This window comes from Sesamum indicum, linkage group LG15 (genome assembly GCF_000512975.1).
Source record: "Sesamum indicum cultivar Zhongzhi No. 13 linkage group LG15, S_indicum_v1.0, whole genome shotgun sequence".
Lineage (NCBI taxonomy): Eukaryota > Viridiplantae > Streptophyta > Magnoliopsida > Lamiales > Pedaliaceae > Sesamum > Sesamum indicum.
The window spans coordinates 1,208,062-1,231,302 of NC_026159.1; the positions used below are offsets into that span (position 1 = coordinate 1,208,062).

General features: G+C 38.3%; 5 protein-coding genes across 6 annotated transcripts in view; 3 read left to right on the forward strand and 2 right to left on the reverse strand.

Annotated features, from left to right (window-relative positions):
- The window catches only part of LOC105177298 (phosphatidylinositol 3,4,5-trisphosphate 3-phosphatase and protein-tyrosine-phosphatase PTEN1), a 3,658-nt gene extending 674 nt beyond the window's left edge, over nt 1–2,984 (reverse strand). The window contains exons 1-6 of one of the 2 annotated variants that reach the window (XM_011100397.2): nt 2,647–2,984; nt 1,514–1,838; nt 1,224–1,400; nt 831–944; nt 459–647; nt 136–370 (exon numbers count right to left, since the gene is read on the reverse strand). In XM_011100397.2, coding sequence (XP_011098699.1) covers nt 136–370; nt 459–647; nt 831–944; nt 1,224–1,400; nt 1,514–1,798 — 1,000 coding nt within the window. In that variant the 5' untranslated portion in view covers nt 1,799–1,838; nt 2,647–2,984. Of the gene's footprint in view, nt 1–135; nt 371–458; nt 648–830; nt 945–1,223; nt 1,401–1,513; nt 1,839–2,628 lie in introns of both variants that reach the window. The other variant, XM_011100396.2, reaches the window with a different exon arrangement.
- On the reverse strand, nt 4,439–8,425 carry LOC105177299 (cyclic nucleotide-gated ion channel 2). The gene is made up of 8 exons (XM_011100398.2): nt 8,209–8,425; nt 7,505–8,126; nt 6,251–6,466; nt 5,847–6,163; nt 5,649–5,760; nt 5,337–5,573; nt 5,171–5,257; nt 4,439–5,094 (listed from the first exon to the last, which is right to left on the reverse strand). The coding sequence occupies exons 1-8, from the start codon at nt 8,247–8,249 to the stop codon at nt 4,606–4,608; spliced, it is 2,121 nt and encodes a 706-aa protein (XP_011098700.1). The 5' UTR covers nt 8,250–8,425; the 3' UTR covers nt 4,439–4,605.
- On the forward strand, nt 11,660–14,804 carry LOC105177301. Its single transcript, XM_011100400.2, has 2 exons — nt 11,660–11,907; nt 13,263–14,804. Exon 2 carries the CDS (start codon nt 13,328–13,330, stop codon nt 14,129–14,131), a length of 804 nt encoding a protein of 267 aa, XP_011098702.1. The 5' UTR covers nt 11,660–11,907; nt 13,263–13,327; the 3' UTR covers nt 14,132–14,804.
- On the forward strand, nt 14,808–17,822 carry LOC105177300. Its single transcript, XM_011100399.2, has 6 exons — nt 14,808–15,197; nt 15,474–15,623; nt 15,931–16,189; nt 16,296–16,514; nt 16,648–16,790; nt 17,245–17,822. The coding sequence occupies exons 1-6, from the start codon at nt 14,931–14,933 to the stop codon at nt 17,542–17,544; spliced, it is 1,338 nt and encodes a 445-aa protein (XP_011098701.1). The 5' UTR covers nt 14,808–14,930; the 3' UTR covers nt 17,545–17,822.
- The window catches only part of LOC105177358, a gene marked incomplete in the record, with an annotated part of 4,996 nt that continues 645 nt past the window's right edge, over nt 18,891–23,241 (forward strand). Inside the window, 3 exon segments of the mRNA XM_020699014.1 lie at nt 18,891–19,205; nt 19,316–19,357; nt 20,754–22,421. Coding sequence (XP_020554673.1) covers nt 20,784–22,421 — 1,638 coding nt within the window.

Genomic DNA, 23,241 nt, shown 5'->3' on the forward strand with positions numbered 1-23,241 from the left:
ACATGTTACTATATACTTGTAAAACAATATTTGCTCGTGTATGGGGTGAAAAGTATGCGTAAATGCTGTAAAATAACAATTTTTGGTGACCGATGATAAGAGCATTTACGTTACAGCAGAATGGTGTCGAATATCTTACTTGCACAGGTTTCTCGTAATAACAACCAAGACAAGTTTTCTGGTAGATTATGGAACTTTCGGTGTCCATTTGGACTACCAAATGAGGCTCTACTACTTCTTTCTTTCCTTCTTCACTCTCGACGAACGAGTAGTAGTATCGTGGCTTATTGCATCTTTCATGATCTGTTCCGATCCGTCTGCAGCAACTCTTGGCGACTTCGGTTGGGGGGCAATACCGCTGCCCCGGAATCTGCATAAGTAAGAAACGTTACGGCTGAAACAGAAACTTATATACAGCAAAACAACATTTTCTGTTGAAGACGTGTGGGTTTGCTTACCGGTTGCAACTCAGAAACCACAACAAAGATCTGATCGATGTTGACTGTGTCATATAGCCGGATATGCTGAAGTTCTCTACTACATGGTTTAGGCAAATAGACGTATGGAGAAGGGTGATCAGCTCCTTCGGCGAAAGAAAGTGCTTTCTCCCAGTATGCAACATAACGGCGTTGACTTGCTATTGAGACCTGCAGAGCGAAAGTAAGCATCACACAGTAACTCAATTTTTAAACAAATTTAAGTAGACTGTTTCCACAAAAACTTAGTCAGAATCAAGTGTTCTGCATCCCACGAGCTTCCAACTTAGGCACTGATACCTACATTTGTTTCTACGAACAGTGTGACAGCCCAGTTATACCTAAATGACTTACTCCTTCATTATTGGTGGTTCGTCTCTCTGCATACACTTGCAAAGCCTTCTCAGCTGACATGCCGGTGTAAACCAGATAACAAGAAACCATTAAGCCAGTTCGACCTTTTCCCGCCTGTGAAACAAAACGTGTTGACAAAACAATGAAAAACACTGAAAAGGGATACAGAATTGCTTTCACGCCGTATTGAAGAATCATGTTAGGCAAACATGAAAACATTGAGGACTTACTCCAGTTCAACTGAAGGGAGTAATCATATTACCGGGTTCTAACAAGCAGAAAAGCGATATAAAGGGAACTAGCTAAATAATTGAGTTAAAATAGCATCATAAAAACATACTGATTCGTGAGCAGAGATAATATAGTGACTGAAACTCTCAAAGTTTTGCATACCATGCAGTGCACAACTGCAATATTCTTTGGATCACTTGATAGCCAAGAGTGGACATCTTCACAAAATTCCTTGATCATTGCTAATGGTGGGACGTGGTTGTCATCAAATGGATATCTCTCTACACGTCCGTGGAAATGTGATTCGTCGTAATCTTCTTCTATACATAAGTTGTATACCTATTAGCCACAAGAATAAAGGACAAAAGACAGTGAGAGAGAATAGAAACTAACGAGTAAAAATCATATTTGAGGTGATGTAGAGGGAATACTAACAATGTACACTTGCTGACCTTATAATAACCCTGATGTCTCATATCCAGTACGGACTTAACTTGCCACATAGGATTACGGTACATGGCTCGCACGCGTTCTGCAGGGAATGACATTGCTAATAGTCGATCCGTTATATAAGTCATATCAAGGTCATAGCCTGCAACTAGCATGCGCCGCCTTTGCTTGGACACCAAATTACGTAAATAATTTCTCCAGAGACAATTGACCAATTGGCTCTGGATAAAGCTCAAACCCAAATCCTCAGAACTTTTGGACTCCTTCTTTGAAAACTTCAACCCCATCTAATCACTACGACAAGCTCATACGCAGGAGAAAAGGTACCTGCACAAGGTTATGACACTATATCATGAACTTGAGCACAATTCAAGCGAATGGACACAAATCTGAAAGTAACATCAGTGCTGGTTCAGGACATTACAGTGAGTGAGAAACTAATACGATCAACACAATTAATCATTAAAGACAACAGTGTAATCCCTTCACCGTCATTTTTTACTTTCATTTGTAAACAAGGTGTTGAAGGGACACTGCATACGGAACTACATCCTAAACCACATTGCTGATTAAGAACATTATTCTGCCTGCTTGAATGCTGTTTATACCTGTATTGTCTGAGGAATAAACGTGTTGTAATTACTACTAGTTCATAGTTATTTCTCTTTGCGAACAGCATAATAAAATGCTACTGTCTTATGTTAGTTAGGTACTTGTTTGCCAGCCAATCAAATAACTAATAACGTTGTCTTATCCTCCTCATGTCGAGATCATCACCTGTTGCCCACACATTGCCGAAAATAACACCACAAAAGAAATAAAACGACAGAATGTGAATACACGAACTCAAAGCATGCATTAAGAAAGATTATAAAACAGAAGAAATCATCACATTCTTGATTCATCTCCACAACATGGGAGATAAGAAAGAACATGATCAAACACAGATGAATGCAGGCATCATCCATGAATACAAATAATGCAACGTAATTATTCAAAATGGGCCCCAATATATTGACAGAAAAAGAATTTTTTCAGAAACAAGAAAGCAATAGCACGATCCCACAAAGAAAAAGAAAAAACAGCATTTTGAGTGGAGAGAGTTATTTTATCATACAGATTATGCTCCTTTTACCCTTCGTCTGGAAGGTTGCTTGGAACAATCAAAGTGAATGGAGGGATCACCAAGATTGGTCCAAGAATCAAGAAACTGCGAGATTTCAGTGCTTGTGCAAAGGTGTGTGTATGTTTCTTAAGGGGGCCAACAGGAGGAGGTGAAGGAGCCCATGTCCAGATCAGGTGAGAGGAATGTGTAGTAAAAATCAGGGCAAAGATTTCCTGGCTAAATTGGGTGCTTGGGATTTTTGTCCACAATTCCGACCACCTTAAACTTGGAGAAAATGAGGCCGCTTCACCAGGACAATCTGACATCTCTCCTCTCTCTCAACCTCTCCCTCTCCCCCTCTCTCCCTTCCGATTTTAATTTCTTGCAACACATGAATTATGTCATATTTTTCTATTACAAGATTTGTATTGGTTAGGAACATAACATGAAAATTAAGCCATACAAATTGACAGTTGTGTTGAAAAGAATTAGAGGGAATTGCCACCATCAATTTCGTTAATATATGCATTTTAATATATCTTCTTGACAAATTCTTAACCGGATCTGATTGACATTTTTCATCCAGATTTGATTCACTCAAATTAATTTGAGAGCAAGTGTTATATATATAATGTGATTGATAATTTTTTTGGAATTATATACCAATCACACAACAATCGTATAATACACTCGTCTTATAATTAGTTTAGATACAACTTAACGACCTCACATTTCCTTAACTTGTGGATAGTCAAGAAATGTCCGTTGACTAAATTTCTAATTAGTAAATAACCTTGGAAACGTTCTCAAAATTTAATTTACCGACAGCATTAAGAACTAGAAAGACCCAATTCTAACCAATAAATTCCTACAAGGATTTATTTAAATTAGATTGTGCATTCTCCACAACATAATCGAAAACTTCTACATGATCAATTATGCTATATTACCACTAGTTATTGAACTAAACAAACAATTACGAATTTGCAAGTTCAATTGACTAGGCAAATATTCTTGACAATAAATCAGATTATTTGTAATAAAAGTACAGAGAACAACACAAATACCAATATGAATAAAAGTAAAAAGCATAAATTAGATCTCACAATTCGTTGGATTAAAGTATTCACCAAGTCTTCAACCGGAATGAGAGAACTAGCTAGACATGCTCATGGAAGAACGCATGAAAAGCAAAATAAGAAAATTTCATAAAAACGTAGAGATCTCAAGAGTTCGAAAGTTGTCTCTTAAAGTTAATTACATCACATATATATAGTAACTAGATACATAATTCTACTAGGATTAAAGATAGATTCCTAATTGAAATAAAAGACTATTGGAAATAAAATTATAATCCTAGTTAAACTTCTCATTCATCAAAAGGTAGTACAAGCAGCTCCAAATTCTTGCTAAAAATCGAGTTTGAGTCTTGTCCGAATTTCCATTTTGGTTCTTTTCTTCATTTTTCATTTCATTTGTCCTAATGCTACAAAATAATATTTAATTAGGAGCATTTTGATCACAAAATAAATCAAAATATAACATGAAATAAACACAAAATGCGATACTATCAAAATTTTATAACCTTAATATACGCAAATTCGGCATGCTATATCTCTTCTTGGGGGTGATACATCAAATCAAAAATCTAAAATCGTGGATATTTGAAATTGCTGAATTAATGTTTTAATCCTTTATGAATGAGTGATGATCTTGCATTTGCCTGTTGTTTTATGTTTTGACGTTTTTGTTTCCTTCTTACGTAAAATTCTTAAGTGGATCATCTGTTTACAACAAAACATGATCATGTTATATACAGCTCTTTATTTCAGCAACTATCATCCTCAATGATATCACACTGATTGTATTATACATGAAAATTCTTACATAAATGAAAGAAATTGTCCTCTATCTGTCTCAGCAAATGTCTTCCTTCCACATGTGACATCAGAAGAACAGGCCTAGCTATCATGAGCTACAGATTTCGTCTTATTCAAGATTATCATGAGGACGGATCGACATAAACAGCGCAGCATATTGTCTGAGGCGCCGGTCGCTATCAACGTTGGGCGAGCCATAGCTGATCTCCGCCGGTCTCATCCTCTGCAGATAACGCCGCCAAGCCAATTGGATATTAACAGCAGCCCAAGTCCTCCAGTTGGACGAATAGTATCTGGCAGTACGTCTAAGCCTCTCGTTTGCAAACTTGTAGCGGAAGTGATCTGTTATGTAGCGGAGATGGTTGGCATCAAGAGCATATGCATCCGTGGGCTCAAGGCAGGTAAATGTAGCAGAAGAAGCTGGAAGTCTGTCTAAAAACGGGCGTCGAAGACACCAAGAGAGAAGCTCATCCCCGAAGAATCCACCAGGCTTAAGTAGGCTTGTTGCCACCATTCCTCTGCTGAGGTTTTGGCTACTTCTTACACGACCACGCACGATGAACACAATACGTTGCACAGGGTCTCCCTCTCGTATGATCTGTTGTCGATTTGGAAGGTAAGATAAGAAAGCGTACATGGAGCAAATTCTGGGACCTGTCATAGGAGAATCCTACCTTTTCATCTTTGGAGAACACAAGGGGCTTGACACGGTCACATATATTATCCAGGATGAGATCATCCAGGTTGTGAAACAACGCCACCTGAGAATATACAAGTCATCAAGTTTAATTAACACAAATCTTGAGTATGTTTCAGCAGAAAGATGAGCTTTTACTACACCTTTTTTATCAGATCAAGGCAAAGAAAGCGCTTAATGTCCCGCCTAAGTCCTTCTGGCAAGTCTTTAATTAGCTCCATCTCGTCATCACCACCCATAGCTGCCCATCTATGTCGTTCATAACGCCGAACTCTTTGCCTCAGTTGTGACGGCAACTGTCTCCGCCTCATCCACCATTCCATGTCTCGGCACCTCAGCTGCATTTTCCTCTTCTTCGCCATGACAGCATGCAAAAAAACCTATTACAAGCGATCTTCAGTCGCAATTTCAATCCACTATATTTTGAGTAGAGTCGAGACTTCAAATAAAATCACCTGGATATTCCCGATCAACAGAGTGAACAACAGTAAACCACTAAGCACAGCGCATATACTAAACATCACTTCCAGCCACTGACTCGTCGGTTCCAAGTCGTTGCCAAAAGTACTGCAACCATATCAACACAACACTTTTACTTCGTTACTGAAGAACTCAGAGAGATTCAACTAATTAAACATTGTCACGGTACTTACCTCAGGGTCATAAGTCCCCAGAAAATGGGATAAAGAATCTTGACAGCAACAGAGCTGCTCGATACAACAGGAAGAGCCCATTCGTATATTCCATAAGGAAACGGCCCGTTGACATCCAAACACAGCGGCTTTCTAAGCGCAGCCGTTGTGTTAGTACCGCACGGATTTCCAATAGTGCTGGATGGCAACAGAAACTGGGAACAAACCTCCTCTGAGCAGGACAGAGAGAGACTGCAGAAGCCGTATCTGCTGCACTGCTGCTTAAGGCACGATGCCACACGTTGAATGGCAAGAAGGTACCAGCATCCACCGGCAACCTGTGAACAGCATAGAGTTAATTGACAGCAAATTTTGGAACGTCTGAGGGGGACAACGGGAGGAGTTGGAGATCGAGATAAACGTACGTGCGAAGCAATGAAGTAGGCTATGAGGTTAAGGCCGAAACCCCACCATATCGTGCCGAAGATGTAGCCTGTGACTTCTTGCATTCTTCGCATCAAGCATATGCTGTGATAGACTTTAGGTAGGAATTGGAACAAGAAGATGAGCAGGAGAATCGTCATTACAAGCTTTATTCGCTCCTCTTTGATCAGCCTCGGCACTGCAAACCAAAACACGGCCTGGATGACAACAAAAACACGTAAAACAACTTGAGAAAACCAGTCGAAAACTCAAATGTATCAGTAGTCACAGAATTTCTCGACGTTGTTCAATTTCTTTTTTCAAATTATTTTCTATATTTTATTACATTCAACATACGTATATCAATTTTTTTTTTAATAAAATAGACAAAAATATTTTTGTTGTAATAAAAGATGGAATAAGATTTGGAAAATTTAAGTAGTTCATGGGATAATCACTATGCTTTACAAGCCTGTTTCCATGGTTAAAGCATTATAGACAGCGGATTGAATTTTTCATTCTAAATCGTACTGAATCTTGTACTTTAATATATATATGTTACATGTAGAATTTTTTTCTAATTAAATACACGATATGATCAACTTTATACAGGTGACAAATATATTCTAAAAGAATAAAAATAAAATATGATTTGTAATAACAATCCATCCAATTCACGATAGAAGAGCCCGGGGGCCTAACCAAGTTTGGAAAAAAAGAAATTTACTGTACATTAATTATATAATAAATATTATATTATACTTGTCATATAATTAATATAAATTTATTAAATACAACTTGAGTTAGAATTCACTGGAGGTGACAGAATTGTCCTAATTACGTGAAGATTTCTCCCCCGTCTAGCATGTACCTTTTTGGACAGATCGATCACTCCCTTACCTTATCATACTATATATATATATATATAAATATATACATAGAAATGAAAAGAAAAAGATACTACTAATTGAATGTCTGCGTGCACCCTCTATTTCTGGTCTGTAACAACATTCAGTCCGCCCCCCCTGACCAACCGCCTGAATATCTAGCTATTTTTGTAATATATACGAACGTGGGTTGCCATGCACGCATGTCTGTACTTCCTCTCACGTCATCCAAACTAACTGGGCCCTATTCTCTTAAGACTCCTATCATTCATCACTACTCTTTTAAATAAAATAAAAATATAATAATTAATTTAATATTTTATTGCATATCGAAAATTTTAAGAAAGAGTATGTGGTCTGGTCTCTAACCTGAGGAACAGGCAGAATCACAAAAACATCGAACCAGAATCCCTTGATCGACCGCAGATAATGAGCAGCGATTGCACGTCGATCCCACACGAGCTTCCCGCACCCCGTGACCAGCGATTCTCTCGACACGTACGCCAGCCGGAACTGCAGCCACAAGTGGTAGAGGTGCACCGCGTCCAAGCACGTCCGAACCACCGTCACAACCGCTGCCAAGCCTCCGTCCATGTACAAGCAAGGCGAGCCACCCCGGCCAATCGACAGTGAGTAGAAGAAGAGAGGGTCCACAGCCAGCGCCATGCCACGAGCCAACAAGACCGCGCGGTTCCATCTCTGGACCCGCTTGCTCCTGGGGTCCAACACTCTCCCGAAGGTGGGCTTCTCCGGGCTGGTGGAGGACTGGGCGGAGCTGGCTTTCTGGCCGGGCGAGCGGTGTTTTATGGGGAGCAAGGAAGAACCAGCGGAAGCCTCCCACACGGGTTGGTGGGCTTTGTCGCAGCTGGTGGAGTGGAAAACCGGGACTCCCACCTGAGTGCATGCGTAACATTCGCCGGCGGCAGAGACTTGATTGTCCTCGCTTTCGCTGCTGTCCTCCGATGATTCTTGCCGGAGTATTCCGCAGCACCTGCACTTGGGATACCTCTGAGTCAGCATCCATTACGTAATCAAACACACACACATAGACAAAGACATAGATAGAGCTTCACCTTGAAAAGGAGAAATGGGGTTGTTGATCAAGGGAAGGCATGTGGGAGGGGTCAGGATAACCATGGGGGAAGAAGATGCGTGAGAAGGGATTAATGGTAGTACATAGAAAGATGAGGAATTAACGAAAGTCTTGAATATAGTAAATTACTACTGTACTAGTGATGTTGCATTAATCAAGAGTAGATGTCGGTATTATTTGGTACATATATAAGCAGTACGTAGGTGGGTGCGGAGATGAGAAAAGAAAATGATAGTTAAATGAGAATATGTTATTAAATAATTTTGTACTATAGTAATTGATTTGGTCTAATTAAATTTAATTTTTTACACCTATATACATATATATATGAAGCTATTAGGATTCCTATATACTAGGAAAAATACAATAAATAAGCCCCAAATGACAGGCTTGTCCTCCATAAATGAGAAAAATTCCAATTTTTTGAGCGATGCAACCCGTATAACCCAAAAGCTCAAATTATTAATTATAGATCTCAAAATCATCTTATGACCATTTAAACAACGCGCGACCCTTATGGATTTTGGCACATAAGCATCTATAAATACCTTTTAAATTATTTAACAACATATGCCTTTTATTACAACTATTAAATATCATTCCTATAACCTCAAGTTTCAATACTAACTTAAGTATAAAAAAGGCTTAGTTGGGGGCCATATCAGCAAGCCTAACATTTTGTGTACAGGTCAACCTTATTTATTCAAATCGAAGTAATCATTTCAACTCATACTTTATGAAGTAGCCAAATTATATATAGTCAGGTCATTAAGGGTTTCGAAAGCCGTAATAAATCAAGATATATATATATATATATATATGTGGTATTATCAAATACTTTGATAAGAATTAGGCCATATCAAGATATTTGAACAAATCAACACATTGGAACATATCTAAGCCTAATTAGGTACCTAGGATCATCCAATTTCATGGGAACTAGGTAATTTTAGCGCACAGGTATCATATGTGTCCACTTGCTCGGAGCTGATTGGTTCTGTAACAACATTGCCATGTTCGTTTATCAAGAGAACAGCCAAAAAGAAAATACCATTTTTTGTTGGCCCTTTGTTGTTCAGCAAAGTTACTACGTAGATACCATATTGCACCAATTTGAACAGCTGAAATCCAAAAAGGACGATGAAAATGAAACAAAGGACCATTGCAGTTAATATAGAAAGCAGTATAGTACTATTACAAGACAACAAAGGCAGTGGTTAGGACCAATTCTCCAATGCTAAATTAAAAGCAGCTTATGTACAAATTTTCATACATGGACCATCCAAACCTAAGTGAAATCAACCCACTTGACCTTTCGGTGGTCCTAACAGCCGTACGACAAACATCTTGGCTGAATGAGCGATCTCCCGAGTGCGAGAACCCACATATCGATCATTGAGTTATCTGCCAACTATAAGAACGAAAATATGGGTCCGATCAAATTCCCATTCATATCAAACCAGCCCACTTTATGAGATCATAAACGTACATCTAAAAAAAGTAGTGGTTCTCATTTGTTTTAACTTTTTCACCTGATTCAAATCATATATAACAATATTACTCAATCAAAACGCACAGAATTCTCGTAACATGTTTTACATTTACAACAATAAAGAACATATAAGACGATCCACTTTTTAAGATTATGAACGAACTTAAAAAAGAGAGACGCCCCTCTGTTTCAAATTTTAACACAATTCGGGTCCGATCATATCACAAAACCTAAAAATTCTTACATGTTTCACATGATCAAGAAAAAGTTAAGGGACAATGCACATTAGTGGTCGGACCCCATTGAGATGTACTATTATACTTTTTTATTAATGTTTCAATTGATCCATAATCACTTCAAGAGAAATGAGGTATCTGTACTGGTAATAAATCAAATCATATGGACAAATAGGTTGGGAAGTAAAAACTCATCATTATGCTATTCGTTACTTCCTTCAAAAGGTTGTGAAATAGTACGTTTTTTTTCTTTGTTTCTTTTTTTTTTTTTTGACATTTAATGAACGCAATTTTAATGAAATTTAATTTCAAAAGTAACTATTAAAAAAGGGTTAATTAAACGTCAAAATAAAATTATATTTACGCTCAAAACACAAGTTTTTCATGGTAATTAGAGTCGAGGGTAGTTAAGAAATCAGCCAAAGTTATCTATACTAATATAAAAAAGAAAAAAAGATCTTATACACTTAACGTTTAATGACATCGTCGCACTAATTTTTAAATACAACATTTATATCTCTAATTATATAAAAAAAATTATTTATTATATACACGCAGACACATACCACAATGGAAAAAGAAAAAGGAAGTGTGTAGATGCAGTGTTGCATGTGCTTAACCACAATAATTGGTTGGAATGATATATATACGCCCAAGATTTTTTTATGACAACAACATGTGAGCAACAATCTCACTTTTTCTTTTAATATTCAGAATGTTAGGACCCCTTTTTTCAGCAGTTTGAGGGACAACCTGAAAAAGCACACTATTACATTTTGATTAACGTCGAAAAAGGACAAAACAACGAGTGAGAATGTAGCAAAGATTATTATGAGTTGTTTGGGCCACGCACGCTTTTCCCCTATTAATTAATTCCTGCATCATTGTTCGGAATCGGGACTATATCCTAAATTGTCCGTTAAATTTAATATTGATATTAATGATTATAATTAAATTATTTAAAAAAATAATTTATTATTTTTATTTTTTTAAAAAAATAGAGTAAAATCATTTCTTTTATTTATTTAAATTAATTATTTTTTTATAATATTACTGAATTATATATATAGATATATTAAATACAAAGATAAAGTGCATACATCGCCATAAAAAATAAAAATTTCTAAAAAAAGTTTTAATTTTGGTCCACGTAAGCAAATTTTGGTCACTTTTAAAAATTTAATGGTCGGAGTCCTACAATTGTCAAAAAAAAAAAATAATTTTGGGATAATTTTTATTATCTCTATATTTAAAGTCCTTGTTTTGCCAATCCTTAATATACAGGGCAATAAATGTAATTAAATTTATGAATATTGATCTAATATACTTAATTTACTTTAAAATATTTTAATATATGGTTTTAATTTTATTTATATATTTAATTAATTTTGATATTTTGATGTAATGAGCACAGAATTGAGTATTTTTATTTTTTTATTTTTTTAAAAAAAAGAAGAAGAAATGAAATTTCTTTGTTAATGTATCAAAATATATTCTTATTGAATTTGGGCCGGGGATTCCCTAAGTTGGCCCAATTGTGACAGACAGATCTATCTGTTAAGGAATTGGGCCACTTTCTTGAAACCTGTTAGGCCCAACCCTTTAAAATTTTTAGTTCTTCGGAAATGAGGATTATTTAAAACAAAAAATAAAAGGAAAAAAAAGGAAAAAAGGAAGGTATTCAGCTTTTAAATTTCCCCTATCCAAACACTGTCTTTATAAAGCAATTCTGCCAAAAATTTATATACCGATTCGATATTAACAAGAGAAATTTGAGTGCTGCGTTGATTTTTATCGAGAGAGAGAAGCAAAAAGGCGTCAGCTCAGCCGCACAAGTCACACCGGAGAGCCATCAGAGTGCGAGAGGAGAGAGACGATCGTGGGATCTTATTTCGTCCTTTTACGCACACCTCATCCCTCCGCCGTTATCTGATCTAGCTCCGATCATATGGTAATTGGTCGCATCTTAATGTTGTTTTGGATTCGTTGATCTCCTGTGGTTGATGTTTGCTGGTTATTCTGTTCTTGTTTGGATCAGCAGAAGGTTATGATGATTTATTGTTGTGTGCCTTTATATGTACCGTTGTGTTTTTTTGACTCTGATATTTTAGTGTGGCTCTAAAGGTGGTTATGGATATCGGTTTGTGAGTTTAGTTATTTGAATCAATTAAGCTAGCCGGTGTTATTTTTGAATGATTGATTATGGATATCGGTTTGTTGAGTTTAGTTATTGGAATCAATTAAGCTAGCCGGTGTTGTTTTTGAATGATTGAGAATGTAGCTAGTGGGTGTCTTGTGATGTATACCTGCTATTGTGCATGGATCTACGAGGACTGATCCCGGGTGGCTCCTATTGGAAGAATGTTTGTGGCATCTTGAAAATTAATCAGAAGGGACTCGCTGATATTAGGCTTGCTGAACCTGAAAGTCATTTGAGATGTTTCGAACTGAGCTAGATATAATTTTTACTTTTTTTAACTAAATTTTGTTTGAGATGTTTGGCATTCTATTACTGTTTCAAATATGCTACAGTTGGATATACTGTAGTGCAACGAAACAAACAGCAACATTCATGAAAACTATTTTTATTGACTTTTCCTTTTTAAAGATCAGTTCGTATTCAAGTAAGGCATTCCATGATCAAGTAAACTTAGCTCCAGTGATTTGTCCAGTCTGTACGTGGTTGATCCAAATCAGGTTCAGTTGCTGTAGCAAGTCGGAATAGTTGGGTTGCTGTCTTCACAGTGAAAGATGTTTTTCTTGTAAACAATCTGTAACACTCCCTTCGCACTAGAATTTAGCAGACAAAAGTTGAGACGAACACCTTTGATAGGGACATGAACATTGATATGCAAATACATAGTTGTTGTCTTGTGCCAATAAATTTGTTGGTTGAGGATGACAGTCAACTTAATTTGTAACTGTTGGGAATAGGGTTGTGACAGAGAGTGAGAAGGTGATGCTAAGTTTTCCTGAGTTTCATGATGCAGACACTTTTGGAACTCTTTCGATGAGCTTCAGCTTGTGAATCGCATTCTTTTATAACTTTCATGTTGGAAAGCCACTTTCAGTGGTGGAGTTGATGTCAAGAATTTTTGATGAGATAATGCTTTATAACTTTCAGATAATATATGTCGATTCAACAGGATCAATGTTTATTTGAATTAACTAAATTTTTTTATTCTTGTGAAGTAATAAGTGAAATCCTTTTAAGAAGCTTATTACTCAGTTGGCTAAACTGGATCTGCACTACTCATCTATTTCCTGGTGACTTTTTTTACCTTCTCTTCTTTTTCAATCTCTCAGGAACTTGAGTCTCTGCCGTCTAGATGTGAAATATTCACTTTGTAGTGGTTTTAGCTGGCTGCAAGATGTGGAATTTTGCATCAAGTTGTTTAGCTGGAAGTATAGGGCCAAAGAAAGGTGTGTTGAAGCCAGCACGAGATTCATTGGACTGCTCCGATGATGAAGTTTCTTCTATCACCAGCAGAGAGGAGGAAGGCCTGGAATGCCCAATATGCTGGGAATCCTTTAACCTTGTTGAAAACATACCCTACGTTTTGTGGTGTGGACATACTTTGTGCAAAAACTGCATACTAGGACTACAATGGGCTGCTGTGAAATTTCCTACTTTACCTCTTCAGCTCCCACTCTTTGTTTCCTGCCCCTGGTGCAATCTATTATCACTGCGCTTGGTTTATAGGGGGAATCTGAAATTTCCTCGTAAAAACTTCTTTCTTCTTTGGATGCTTGAGAGCATGAATGGTGACAGAGTGAAATCTCATTCCACCATCTGTAGGGATCATCAAGCAGTTTGGCCATCAAGCACGAAAGTGACAGGAAGCCATACAGGGAATAACCAGAGGAGGGGGCATCACTTTCATCATTCTGAACAATCAGGATCAGTTCATGATGGGCATCAGCTTAACGGTTATCATGCGATTGGGAGGCTGCATTTGTCCCTCAAGAGGTCCCTTGTTTTCTTTGTTCACTTGACAGCCAAGTTCCCTCTTGTCATCATGTTTCTTCTCATCATCTTGTATGCAATTCCGGCCAGTGCAGCCATCCTGGCACTGTACATTCTCATTACAGTTGTCTTTGCTCTTCCGTCTTTCCTCATTCTGTACTTTGCATACCCAACCTTGGATTGGCTAGTGAGGGAGATCATTGCATGATATCCACTTTTCTCATTCTCTTGGTGCCTTACGAGATCCCTCTTGGCATCTGCAAGATAAGCACTGTTGGCTTGAAACTTTTGGCATCCTGGCAATCCCACCACGCCGGGCTTTTTGCACTAGCAATATATCTCTTTTATCTCCTTAAATTAACTGCTCCATTCCAAGAATCAATTTGTTAATGCTGCTGTGGAACTGGTTGGGTAGTTAGTGTTGATCTTTTTACTTCAGAGTGGGGAACAATTTTGTCCTACTAGTGTCATTTGTTCTTTGTAGCAGTAGTTCTAGCCCAGAATGGTGGCTCTGCTTTCATTATGGTTTTGTCATAAGACTGTATGGAACTCTATTGCTTGATGTACATATAAGTTAAATATTTGCATTGTGGGCAGAACGGGTGGATTGCATTTGTTTCTAAAACTGAGGGTAAGAAGTTTTCAACTGCAAATACAATCATCTACATCCTACAGTACAGTCGACCTTAACCAAAAAAAATGAATGTTTAGTTAAAGAAGTTCTGGGAAGTTCACTACATTCATGTCATCCACGAAAAAACTCATGAGGTCATCCACTTAAAATACACAAAAAAAAAAAAGGAAATCCAAAAATTCCAACTAGGATAAAATGAACATCAACCTCCCACGTGTTGCAATATTAACCTTGAACTTAGAAATGTGGAGTTGTGTCGTATTTCCCTGCCTTGTCCTGAAACTGAATCCACTCTACCAACTGTAAACGTTGATTTCTTTATGCTATCTAGTGGTGGAGTGAGTTTGTACGACAAATTCTTGATCGGAAAAAGATGGCGGCCATTGCAGTGCCTTCACCGAAATCTTCTCCATTGACATCCCGGGAGCTGAATTCCAGTTTTGTTAGTGGGTCGCCGTTAAAGAGTGTGTGCTTTCCAGTGATACCCAATAGAAGGAAGGACAGAAATGAAGTGAGTTTGGTCGTTGCTGCCGCCGCAGCTAGCGGCCAGGCTGGTCCTGGAGGGAGATTTTACTTCAACTTCACTGGCTTTCCCTTCCCCCTTGGTCCTTTTCTCAACCGCCGTACTATAAGATACGAGGTTAGTACTTACTGTCAATTCAAGCTGTTTCTGTTGGTTGATTCTTTATTTTTCCTTTCCATACTACCCAGGTGCTGAGATGTGAAGCTATTTTTTTTTGATAAAATGAGCTACCTTTTATAAGAAACTGAGTTAAGTGCCAATAATTGTTTATAATTCTGCTTGTATACAACGTTGATGTGTCGACCAATGCTCAGATTCTGTAGATACTGCTGTGCGTAGTGTTAAGGGTTCTTGCTGTCTGAGTTCTTACTGTTTTATATGTTAGAATTTCAGGCTGTGAAGGATAGCATATGGCTGTTTGAGCAAGAGCAAGCGCTGGGTTTCAGTAGTGTGTCAACAAACATTCGAATGACGGTTATCAAGCTGAAGTCAGGGGGATTATGGGTTCATGCCCCTATTGCTCCAACCAAAGAGTGCATCCAGGTGATCAACGATAGCTGCATTGAGAAATTCTGATTTTCTTTTGGTTCTAGACAATCTTTTTGACTGGTGATACTTGAATGTTACTTTTTATTAGGCCAGTCTGTTATAGCTAATGGAACAAGCAGTAATTTCTGTGCATTAGACTAATGGAGAAAGTAAAAGAAGTTACAGGATCAGTCTATGCTGAATGCACTGATCTTGCTTGCATGACTTAACAATGCAGACGTCAGCAGCTCGTTGAGCATTTGTTGTACATTTGAGCATACTGATATGCTCTCTTAATACCTCTCTTCTTTCATTTTTGCAGCTTCTGAAAGAATTAGGTGCTCCTGTGGAATACATAATCCTACCTACATTTGCATATGAGCATAAAATATTTGTTGGTCCATTTTCAAGAAAGTTTCCTAAAGCACAGGTGTGGGTGGCACCTAGGCAGTGGAGCTGGCCCTTGAATTTGCCCCTCGAATTTTTTGGGATTTTTCGTGCCAAAACATTGAAGGATGAGGATGCATCTGCCCCATGGGCTGATGAAATCGAACAGAAAGTTTTGAGCTCTCCTGAAGTTGGTACTGCACTTATTCTATTTCTTTCTTGAGTTAATTTGTCCTTCAACCAACCCTAGCTTACATTATTGCATAAAAATATTTGTTCTTTTATGGCATAATGCGTCAGGAATTGGACCTTATGTTGAGGTAGCATTCTATCATAAGCGCACGAGGACACTACTAGTGACTGATGCTGTAATATATGTTCCTAGACAGCCTCCTGAATGTATTAGCAAAGACTCGTTACTATCATCTGCAAAGAATGGCTTGGCTGTCAAAATTCTAAGTAAAGGTAAAGAAGTCCCTGATGAACCAGTTGTTGACAACAAGATGAACAGACAAAAGGGTAAGTTTCATGCAAAGCAGCTTATGATGTGCTTGATGGCTATGAACTGAAGAAGACACATGTGCAATTTGAAGGCTGACATCCTTCAAGGCCCTTTTAAGGTTGTACCCTCATTCATTTTCTTTGATTACAGGATGGGAAAGAATGGTCCTTCAGATCTTGTTTCTTGGCCCCTCAAATCTGTTGGAGCCCAATGCTAGCTTTTCTCAAATGTCACAGAAGCTGATCGTCTCGCCCATTGTAAAGACTCTAGTCTTCAGCAAAGTTCCTGAAAAGGCAAGTTGGTCAATTGTTTGCTTCTATATGAAATTCATATATGCTGCAAATCAGCATCTCCAATCCATCAACGTCTGCATGTTAAGCACTGAATCCAGCATATCTTCCACTTTGTTTCCTAATAGTCCCCTCATCAATAATATATGAAGTGTTGCATTTTATGTACTACCTGATGTGCAACTCATCATATTCTTTGTAAATTGGCTTTTAGTGCTATTAGATATAGTGCTAGGTACTTCAAAATGTATAGATCGCATAGGGTTACTATGTGTGTAAGCATAAAGCACACAGAAATAATTGCATAGTGGTGGTCTAACGATTAACGAAGTAATTGTACAGTGGTGGTCCCACCTAGCAGATAAACCTAATTCTTAAGACCATACAAACTGTAAAGATCAAAAGTAATTCAAATGGTATTGTTCTCCTCATTGATACCTTTCCTTGAAAACTTCAGGTCCAAGATTGGATTGATCGAATTGCACGGGACTGGAGGTTCAAGAGAATAATCCCCGCTCACTTTGCTGCCCCAATTAATGCGAGCAGATCCGAGTTTTTAGCAGCATTTGCCTTTCTCGATGATCTTTTGGGTGAACGCTATGTTACACGCCCTTCCCTATCCCTTCTTTTCACATCACTTCTGGGAAAGGCTGCCAGTTATTTCCCCCCAGACGACATGAGGACCCTATCATCTCTCGATCAGTTCTTGGTATCAGTGGGAGCTGTGAAGAAGACCGTCTCAGGTCGTAAGAAGTGATAAACACCAGTTACAAACTAATGGTAAATTTTGTAGATAGCTTTAGTATACTTGTTTGAACGTCACTACCATCGTACGGAAAATCTGGTAAAACATAGCTGTTGCACCGGGACAGCATGCTTATTCATTTTAAAGTGCCAGAAAAACAATGGTGTAAACTGTAAAACCCACACATCAGCTACTAAATCTGATACCCCTGTTTGTATTCATAAGCAATTGAAAGCACAATTTTTACATTTAAAAATAGTATTGATATGAAACTTTGGAGCTTGTACTAATATCCTCTTTGTATTCAGAATGGCCAAATTTCTTTAGATTAAGTTAACTCTTGTTTTGAGTAGAGGGTGAAAGTAGGTTTGACAATCTCAGTCTACCAACTGGTCCAACTCATGTGTGTGTGTGTGTGAGAGAGAGAGAGATGGTGGGCTTTCTTATTTTGTAATGATATGATATGATGACAGTAGCAAGTAAGATGCTACATCTGAAGCATGTGGGAAGTTTGATTTGATTTGGGGTGGGAAAAGCAAGTGTAGGAAATAGAATCCTAGGCTAAGTGATGTGATTCCCATGAATCATACAGAAATCCATGCACCCTTCCACTGCAAACTCTTCATTATTATTTAATCTCACTTGCTTAGTTAAGTCTTATTTTAAACCAAACCAACCAACGCAATTATTAGTGGCTTAATTAAAGAAACCCATCCCATTGCTGCAGAACTCAGATTCTGCACTAAACCAATCCACTCTTAATAATAAACAATTTCCCAACTTAATTCCAACTAGTAAAATATCTTTGCAATCTAACCCCATTCAAATTACATAGCAACACTAACCCACTTCCAACTCCCAAGAACATAGAATGGTGGCATGGGCTCAAGTTGTGGCGCTGTGAACACGACAGCACCCTAGTATGGGTTGAAGTTGGCGCGGTGTGCAATGTTGATGCAACTTTTCACAATCAACAATTACATTATCGATTTCAATCTTCAATAATTAATTTATATTAATTATCAATATCAAATATATATATAATTAATTTATAATTACTATTAAATAGACTTAATTCTTTATATTAGTATTAGAATTTTGATAATTTGTGCAAACATATTATTCACTTAATTATTAGTGGCACGAACCAAAAAAACGAATATACGAGATTGAATTTCTAAATTAAAAAAATTACATATAAGTTATATGTTTAGGTGGTCCAACATTTATTTTATTATATATACTTAGTACCTAAGTTTTGCAATTCAAGAAAAAGAAAAAGAAAAAGGGAATATGGTATGGAGAGGAATGAGTGAAAGAATGAGAATGAGACGAATATTAAAGTAAAACTGGCGCCGACCTTCCTCTAAAAGCGCATTTTCCCACCTTCCATCATTGCGTGCTCCAGCGCTTTCTCTCTCTCACACACACTCACACTCACACTCACACACGGCACGGAACGGAATAAACCTTTCTCTCTCCTCACCAGAGATTGTTCAACAACAAACGCGCAAAGGCCTCCTTACAGAACTCCCCAGAACTCATCAAAACTTAAAGGCGTTGCTTGCACGATCTCTCTCTCGACCAACAACAACAACAAACATATATTAAATATTAATACTTAAGAATGGAAGATTAAAATTATGTGAAGACTTTGATTGTATATGGAAAAGGTGGGGCTTCTTCTTCCTCTGCTTTAGGATGTCTTGATTCTGTTTCTTGGATGGCCCTCGTTTGATTTCATTTCTTCCTAACGTTTTTCCTTTGCTTTGCGGTTAAGCAGTGACGAAGGAAAGAAGGGGGCTTCAGCAGGGAAGGGGGATAGGTACGCGGATTCTTGGACTTCTTGATTGTCCCATCATTAATGCATTGTAACCTCCTTTTTCTTATGTGTCTATCGTGGGTTATCTGTTTTTATTTTTTAGTTTTACATAGTTCTATGTCTGGGGGATGTTGGAAGGTAGTCTTTTGATGCTGCAGCAATTTCAAGAGCCACTGAATCGGTTATAGGCTGTTTTTTGCCTTAATGTTTTGGACGAGAATTTGTTCGAAGATTTATATTTTTAGCGGTGATCGTGTGATTGTTGGTTGATTGGATTACTTCTTTTGCAAGTCTTGTTGTAGATTTTGTAATTGGCTTTCTGTGAGTTGCCTCGTCTTCAATTTGCCTTTGGTTTCTTTAGGAAAAGGTACGTCTCCCAGGGTGATTGACTGGTTTTAGACAAGTTGCAAGGTGCTTGTTTGTGTGTTATATACTACTTAATGATGACAAATCAGAATTCCTGTCTTTAATGGGATCAAGAATTGAACTTCTGGATTTCCCCATCCAGACTGGAGTTTATTTTCATCTCTTAGAGATTGTTAGCCAAATTTAATATTTTGTTTGTTGTATATCAATGAAATTGCATGTTCAAACCTCTGGAACAATAATGGAAGGAGAGACATTCGTCAATCATTTCATTTGCATTGTGCATTTGGTTTCGTGAATGAATTCGTGCTGAGGCCGGAGAAGAGTGTTATTAGCATACGTTGCTAGTTTGTTTTTTCTTTCAATTGGAATAAACATGTGTATTACGTTAGTATGTAGTGATCATACTTTTTAGAATCTTTATACTTTCTTTGTTCTGCCAATAAGTGTTTTTGGTCTTAACTGTTTGATGTGGCAACCAAATCATCTCTCATTTAGTCCTATATGTATTGTTCTTCAAATGCCAACAGTGGGATTAAGTCTTTATTGTGGTTTTGATTTGGTGTTGCATTTCCTGGAACTTTATTGATTTTGCATCTTGCGAATTGTTAAGTTGACTGTTTGATATTTCCAGGACGAGGAATGTGTTGAAATTTTTCTTTTTGTAAAGGCAGTTTGGTCATATCCCAATGCTAAGTGCATATGGCATTGAAAATAAGCTAGCAGGGATGCTTTCAGCTTTCAGTCTGTTTTCTTTCTTCGTTGTAATTTATGATTATTAATGGGTTTGGACGGAGTTTATCGTAACCTTGCAAGTATGTTAAGGTGGAGCGTCTTCGAGAAATCATAAACTACTGCAACTTATTCACCAAATTCTTAAGAATGAGAGGGTCGAATATTACTCATTTTCTACATCTAAATCGAGTACTTTTTGGAAATATTATTTTTCTTGAAGTGTTTGCTTCTTATACAGCATTATAACTTTCTTAATGCAGTTACATTTGATCACTTGTATGTATCTTTTTATTTGCAGGATTTTGGGTTTTCCAGAACTGTCCATTTCATGGCTGAAGGAAGTATTGATTCATTGGTAACCCCTGAAAAACGTGAATTGGATGGCAGGATCATAAGCAGAAATTCTGCTGGGAGTTCGGGGTCTCTGAATGATGTACACAGCACTCATGCCCGTTGTAGCAGAGCATTCTCTGGTTCATACCATGCTGGGGATGGTTTAACTAGACATTCAACCGTGAAATCAGATTCCGCGAGTGGTAGTCAAAATGTGGTTCCTCATTATCTTAGAGCTTCCACTGGTTCTTGCCATGATTTCTGTAAATATGGAAGAAAACATTCGTTTGAAAATGAGGCAAGGAAGCCTCTACGAAAGAGAATTACAAAATGTTTTACTTATGAGCTGAATCCTGTGCGGATGATAGTTTCTGATGAGCGGAAGAAGGAAAAGGTTGTTAACTATAAGCCTCCAGCAGATGGCCAGAACCTTCCACCTGACCTGAAGCCGTCTCCTAGTACCAAATCCTGTTCCCCAGATCCCAAGACATCCTCGGACAAGGGAAAGGTTGTCAAGCAGAAGTCTTTGACAAGTACCAAGAACCATTCACCTAACCTGAAGCCTTCTCCTGATATCAAATCCTTTTCACAGAAACCCAAAACGTCCTCGGATGTTAAAACTTATTCGGCGGGAGAAAATGCTTCACCTGTTAGAAGGACCCTTTTGCCAAAAAACAAGCCTTCATCTTCTAAGAAATTCCCTTCACCTGATCCCCCTGAAATCATTAAGAGTGTAGTCTTTCCATCTAAAAGAGTTGAAGTTCCTGCAGAATCAGCTTCCCCGACAGATAATAAAATGTCAAGACCTGAGAAAAAGACAACTTATCCGTCCAAGCAGCATATGGCTCCCGTAAAGTCAAAAGCGGTTATGGTCGAATCACCTTCTTCTTCTGACAATTCAGATGGTATACGTGGAAAAGGGAGAAGAAACAGTGATGCCAAAACAGTCCGAGATATAACAGCGTACAAAGCATCTGCAAAGAAAATATTGGCACCTCGTGCTGTTACCCAGCCCCCTAAAAGTTCCCCCATTAAGACAGCATCCGCTAGATCAAGAAAAGCTGGAAACTTGAAGTTGATTACTCCTGTGGAGGATTGGAATCGGATACGCAAGGTCAAGACTAAGTCATCCGACAATGAGAAAATTTCCGAGAAAACCTTGCATGCCATCGAGAAGTTTCCTGTGAAAGATCAGATACGCAAGGTTAAGACTAAGCCATTCGACAATGAGAAAGCTTCCGGGAAAACCTTGCTTGCCATCGAGAAGGAAATTCAAAACAGTGTCTCTCAATCCATTCCCCATGATCATTCTGATTCATCACTTCCATCTACATCCTCAGCTGATTCACTGTGTCATGCAAAATCTTCCTCTTTGCCAGGCCACGAACAACATAACGAAGGGACAGAGAATAGTGTTGGTGAAGCGGACAAGTTGATCTCTGACAGCAATGAGTCACTGGTGAAGCAGACAAGTGTTGGTGAAGCAGACCAGTTAATCTCTGACAGCGATGAGTCTCTGGAGACTGGCAATCCTGTGAAAGAGCATCACACCAAGACTCTAAGAAAGGCTAGGGTGGTTGTTTCTGAAAACAAATATTCATCTCCTGTGAAGTTAAAGTTCAGGAGTGGGAAGGTAGTGGATCTTCAGTCAGATAATAATGGCCCCAGGAGACTCAGATTTAGGAGGGCAAGAGTCCTCAGGGCAGAAGATGGCAAGGCTGATCTCAGGGGGAGAATCTTTAAAAAGACTGGAGTCAAAGATGATGCTAATGGTGTTTCCTCGCATAAGGTCATTTTAAACCACCAAGATGTGCAGGGGAAAAGAGATGCTAAAGGTTTACTCAACAATGTGAGTGAAGAAACAGCAAGTAAACTTGTTGAAAGCAGGAAAAGTAAGTTTCCTCTGAAGGATCGAAAGCGGATACGCAAGGTCAAGACTAAGCCATCTGACAATGAGAAGGTTTCCGAGAAAACCTTGCATGCCATCAAGAAGGAAACTCAGAACAGTGTCGTTCAGTCCATTCCCCATGACCATGCTGCTGCATCGCTTCCACCTACATCCTCAGGCGAGTCACTGTGTCATGAAAAACCAGGCCACGGACAAGATAATGAAGGGACTGAGGAAAGTGTCGGTGAAGCAAGTGAGTTAACCTCTGGCAGTGATCAGTCTCTGGAGACTGGCAAGCCTGTGAAAGACCAAACTAAGACTCTGATAAAGAGTAGGGTGGTGGTGTCTGAAAACAAATATTCCTCTCCTGTGAAGTTAAAGTTCAGGAGCGGGAAGGTGGTGGATCTTCAGTCAGATAATAATGGCCCCAGGAGACTCAGATTTAGGAGGGCAAGAGGTCTCGGGGCCGAAGACGGTAATGATTTGAGGGGGAGATCCTTTAAAAAGACTGGAGTCAATGCTAGTGGTGGAGAGGTTTCCTCCGGAAAGGTCGTTTTAAAGCACC

Coding starts and splice junctions, on each gene's coding strand:
- LOC105177299 (XM_011100398.2), bottom strand. CDS start 8,249: ATGCCTTCCCTTGATCAACAACCCCATTTCTCCTTTTCAAG. Junction 6,467..7,504: donor TGATTCTGCCTGTTCCTCAG/GTTAGAGACCAG, acceptor GTTGTCATCCAG/GCCGTGTTTTGGTTTGCAGT. Junction 5,761..5,846: donor TGGGGACTTATGACCCTGAG/GTAAGTACCGTG, acceptor ATATGGTTGCAG/TACTTTTGGCAACGACTTGG.
- LOC105177301 (XM_011100400.2), top strand. CDS start 13,328: ATGTGGAATTTTGCATCAAGTTGTTTAGCTGGAAGTATAGGGCCAAAG.
- LOC105177300 (XM_011100399.2), top strand. CDS start 14,931: ATGGCGGCCATTGCAGTGCCTTCACCGAAATCTTCTCCATTGACATCC. Junction 15,198..15,473: donor GCCGTACTATAAGATACGAG/GTTAGTACTTAC, acceptor TTAGAATTTCAG/GCTGTGAAGGATAGCATATG. Junction 16,515..16,647: donor CAAGATGAACAGACAAAAGG/GTAAGTTTCATG, acceptor CTTTGATTACAG/GATGGGAAAGAATGGTCCTT.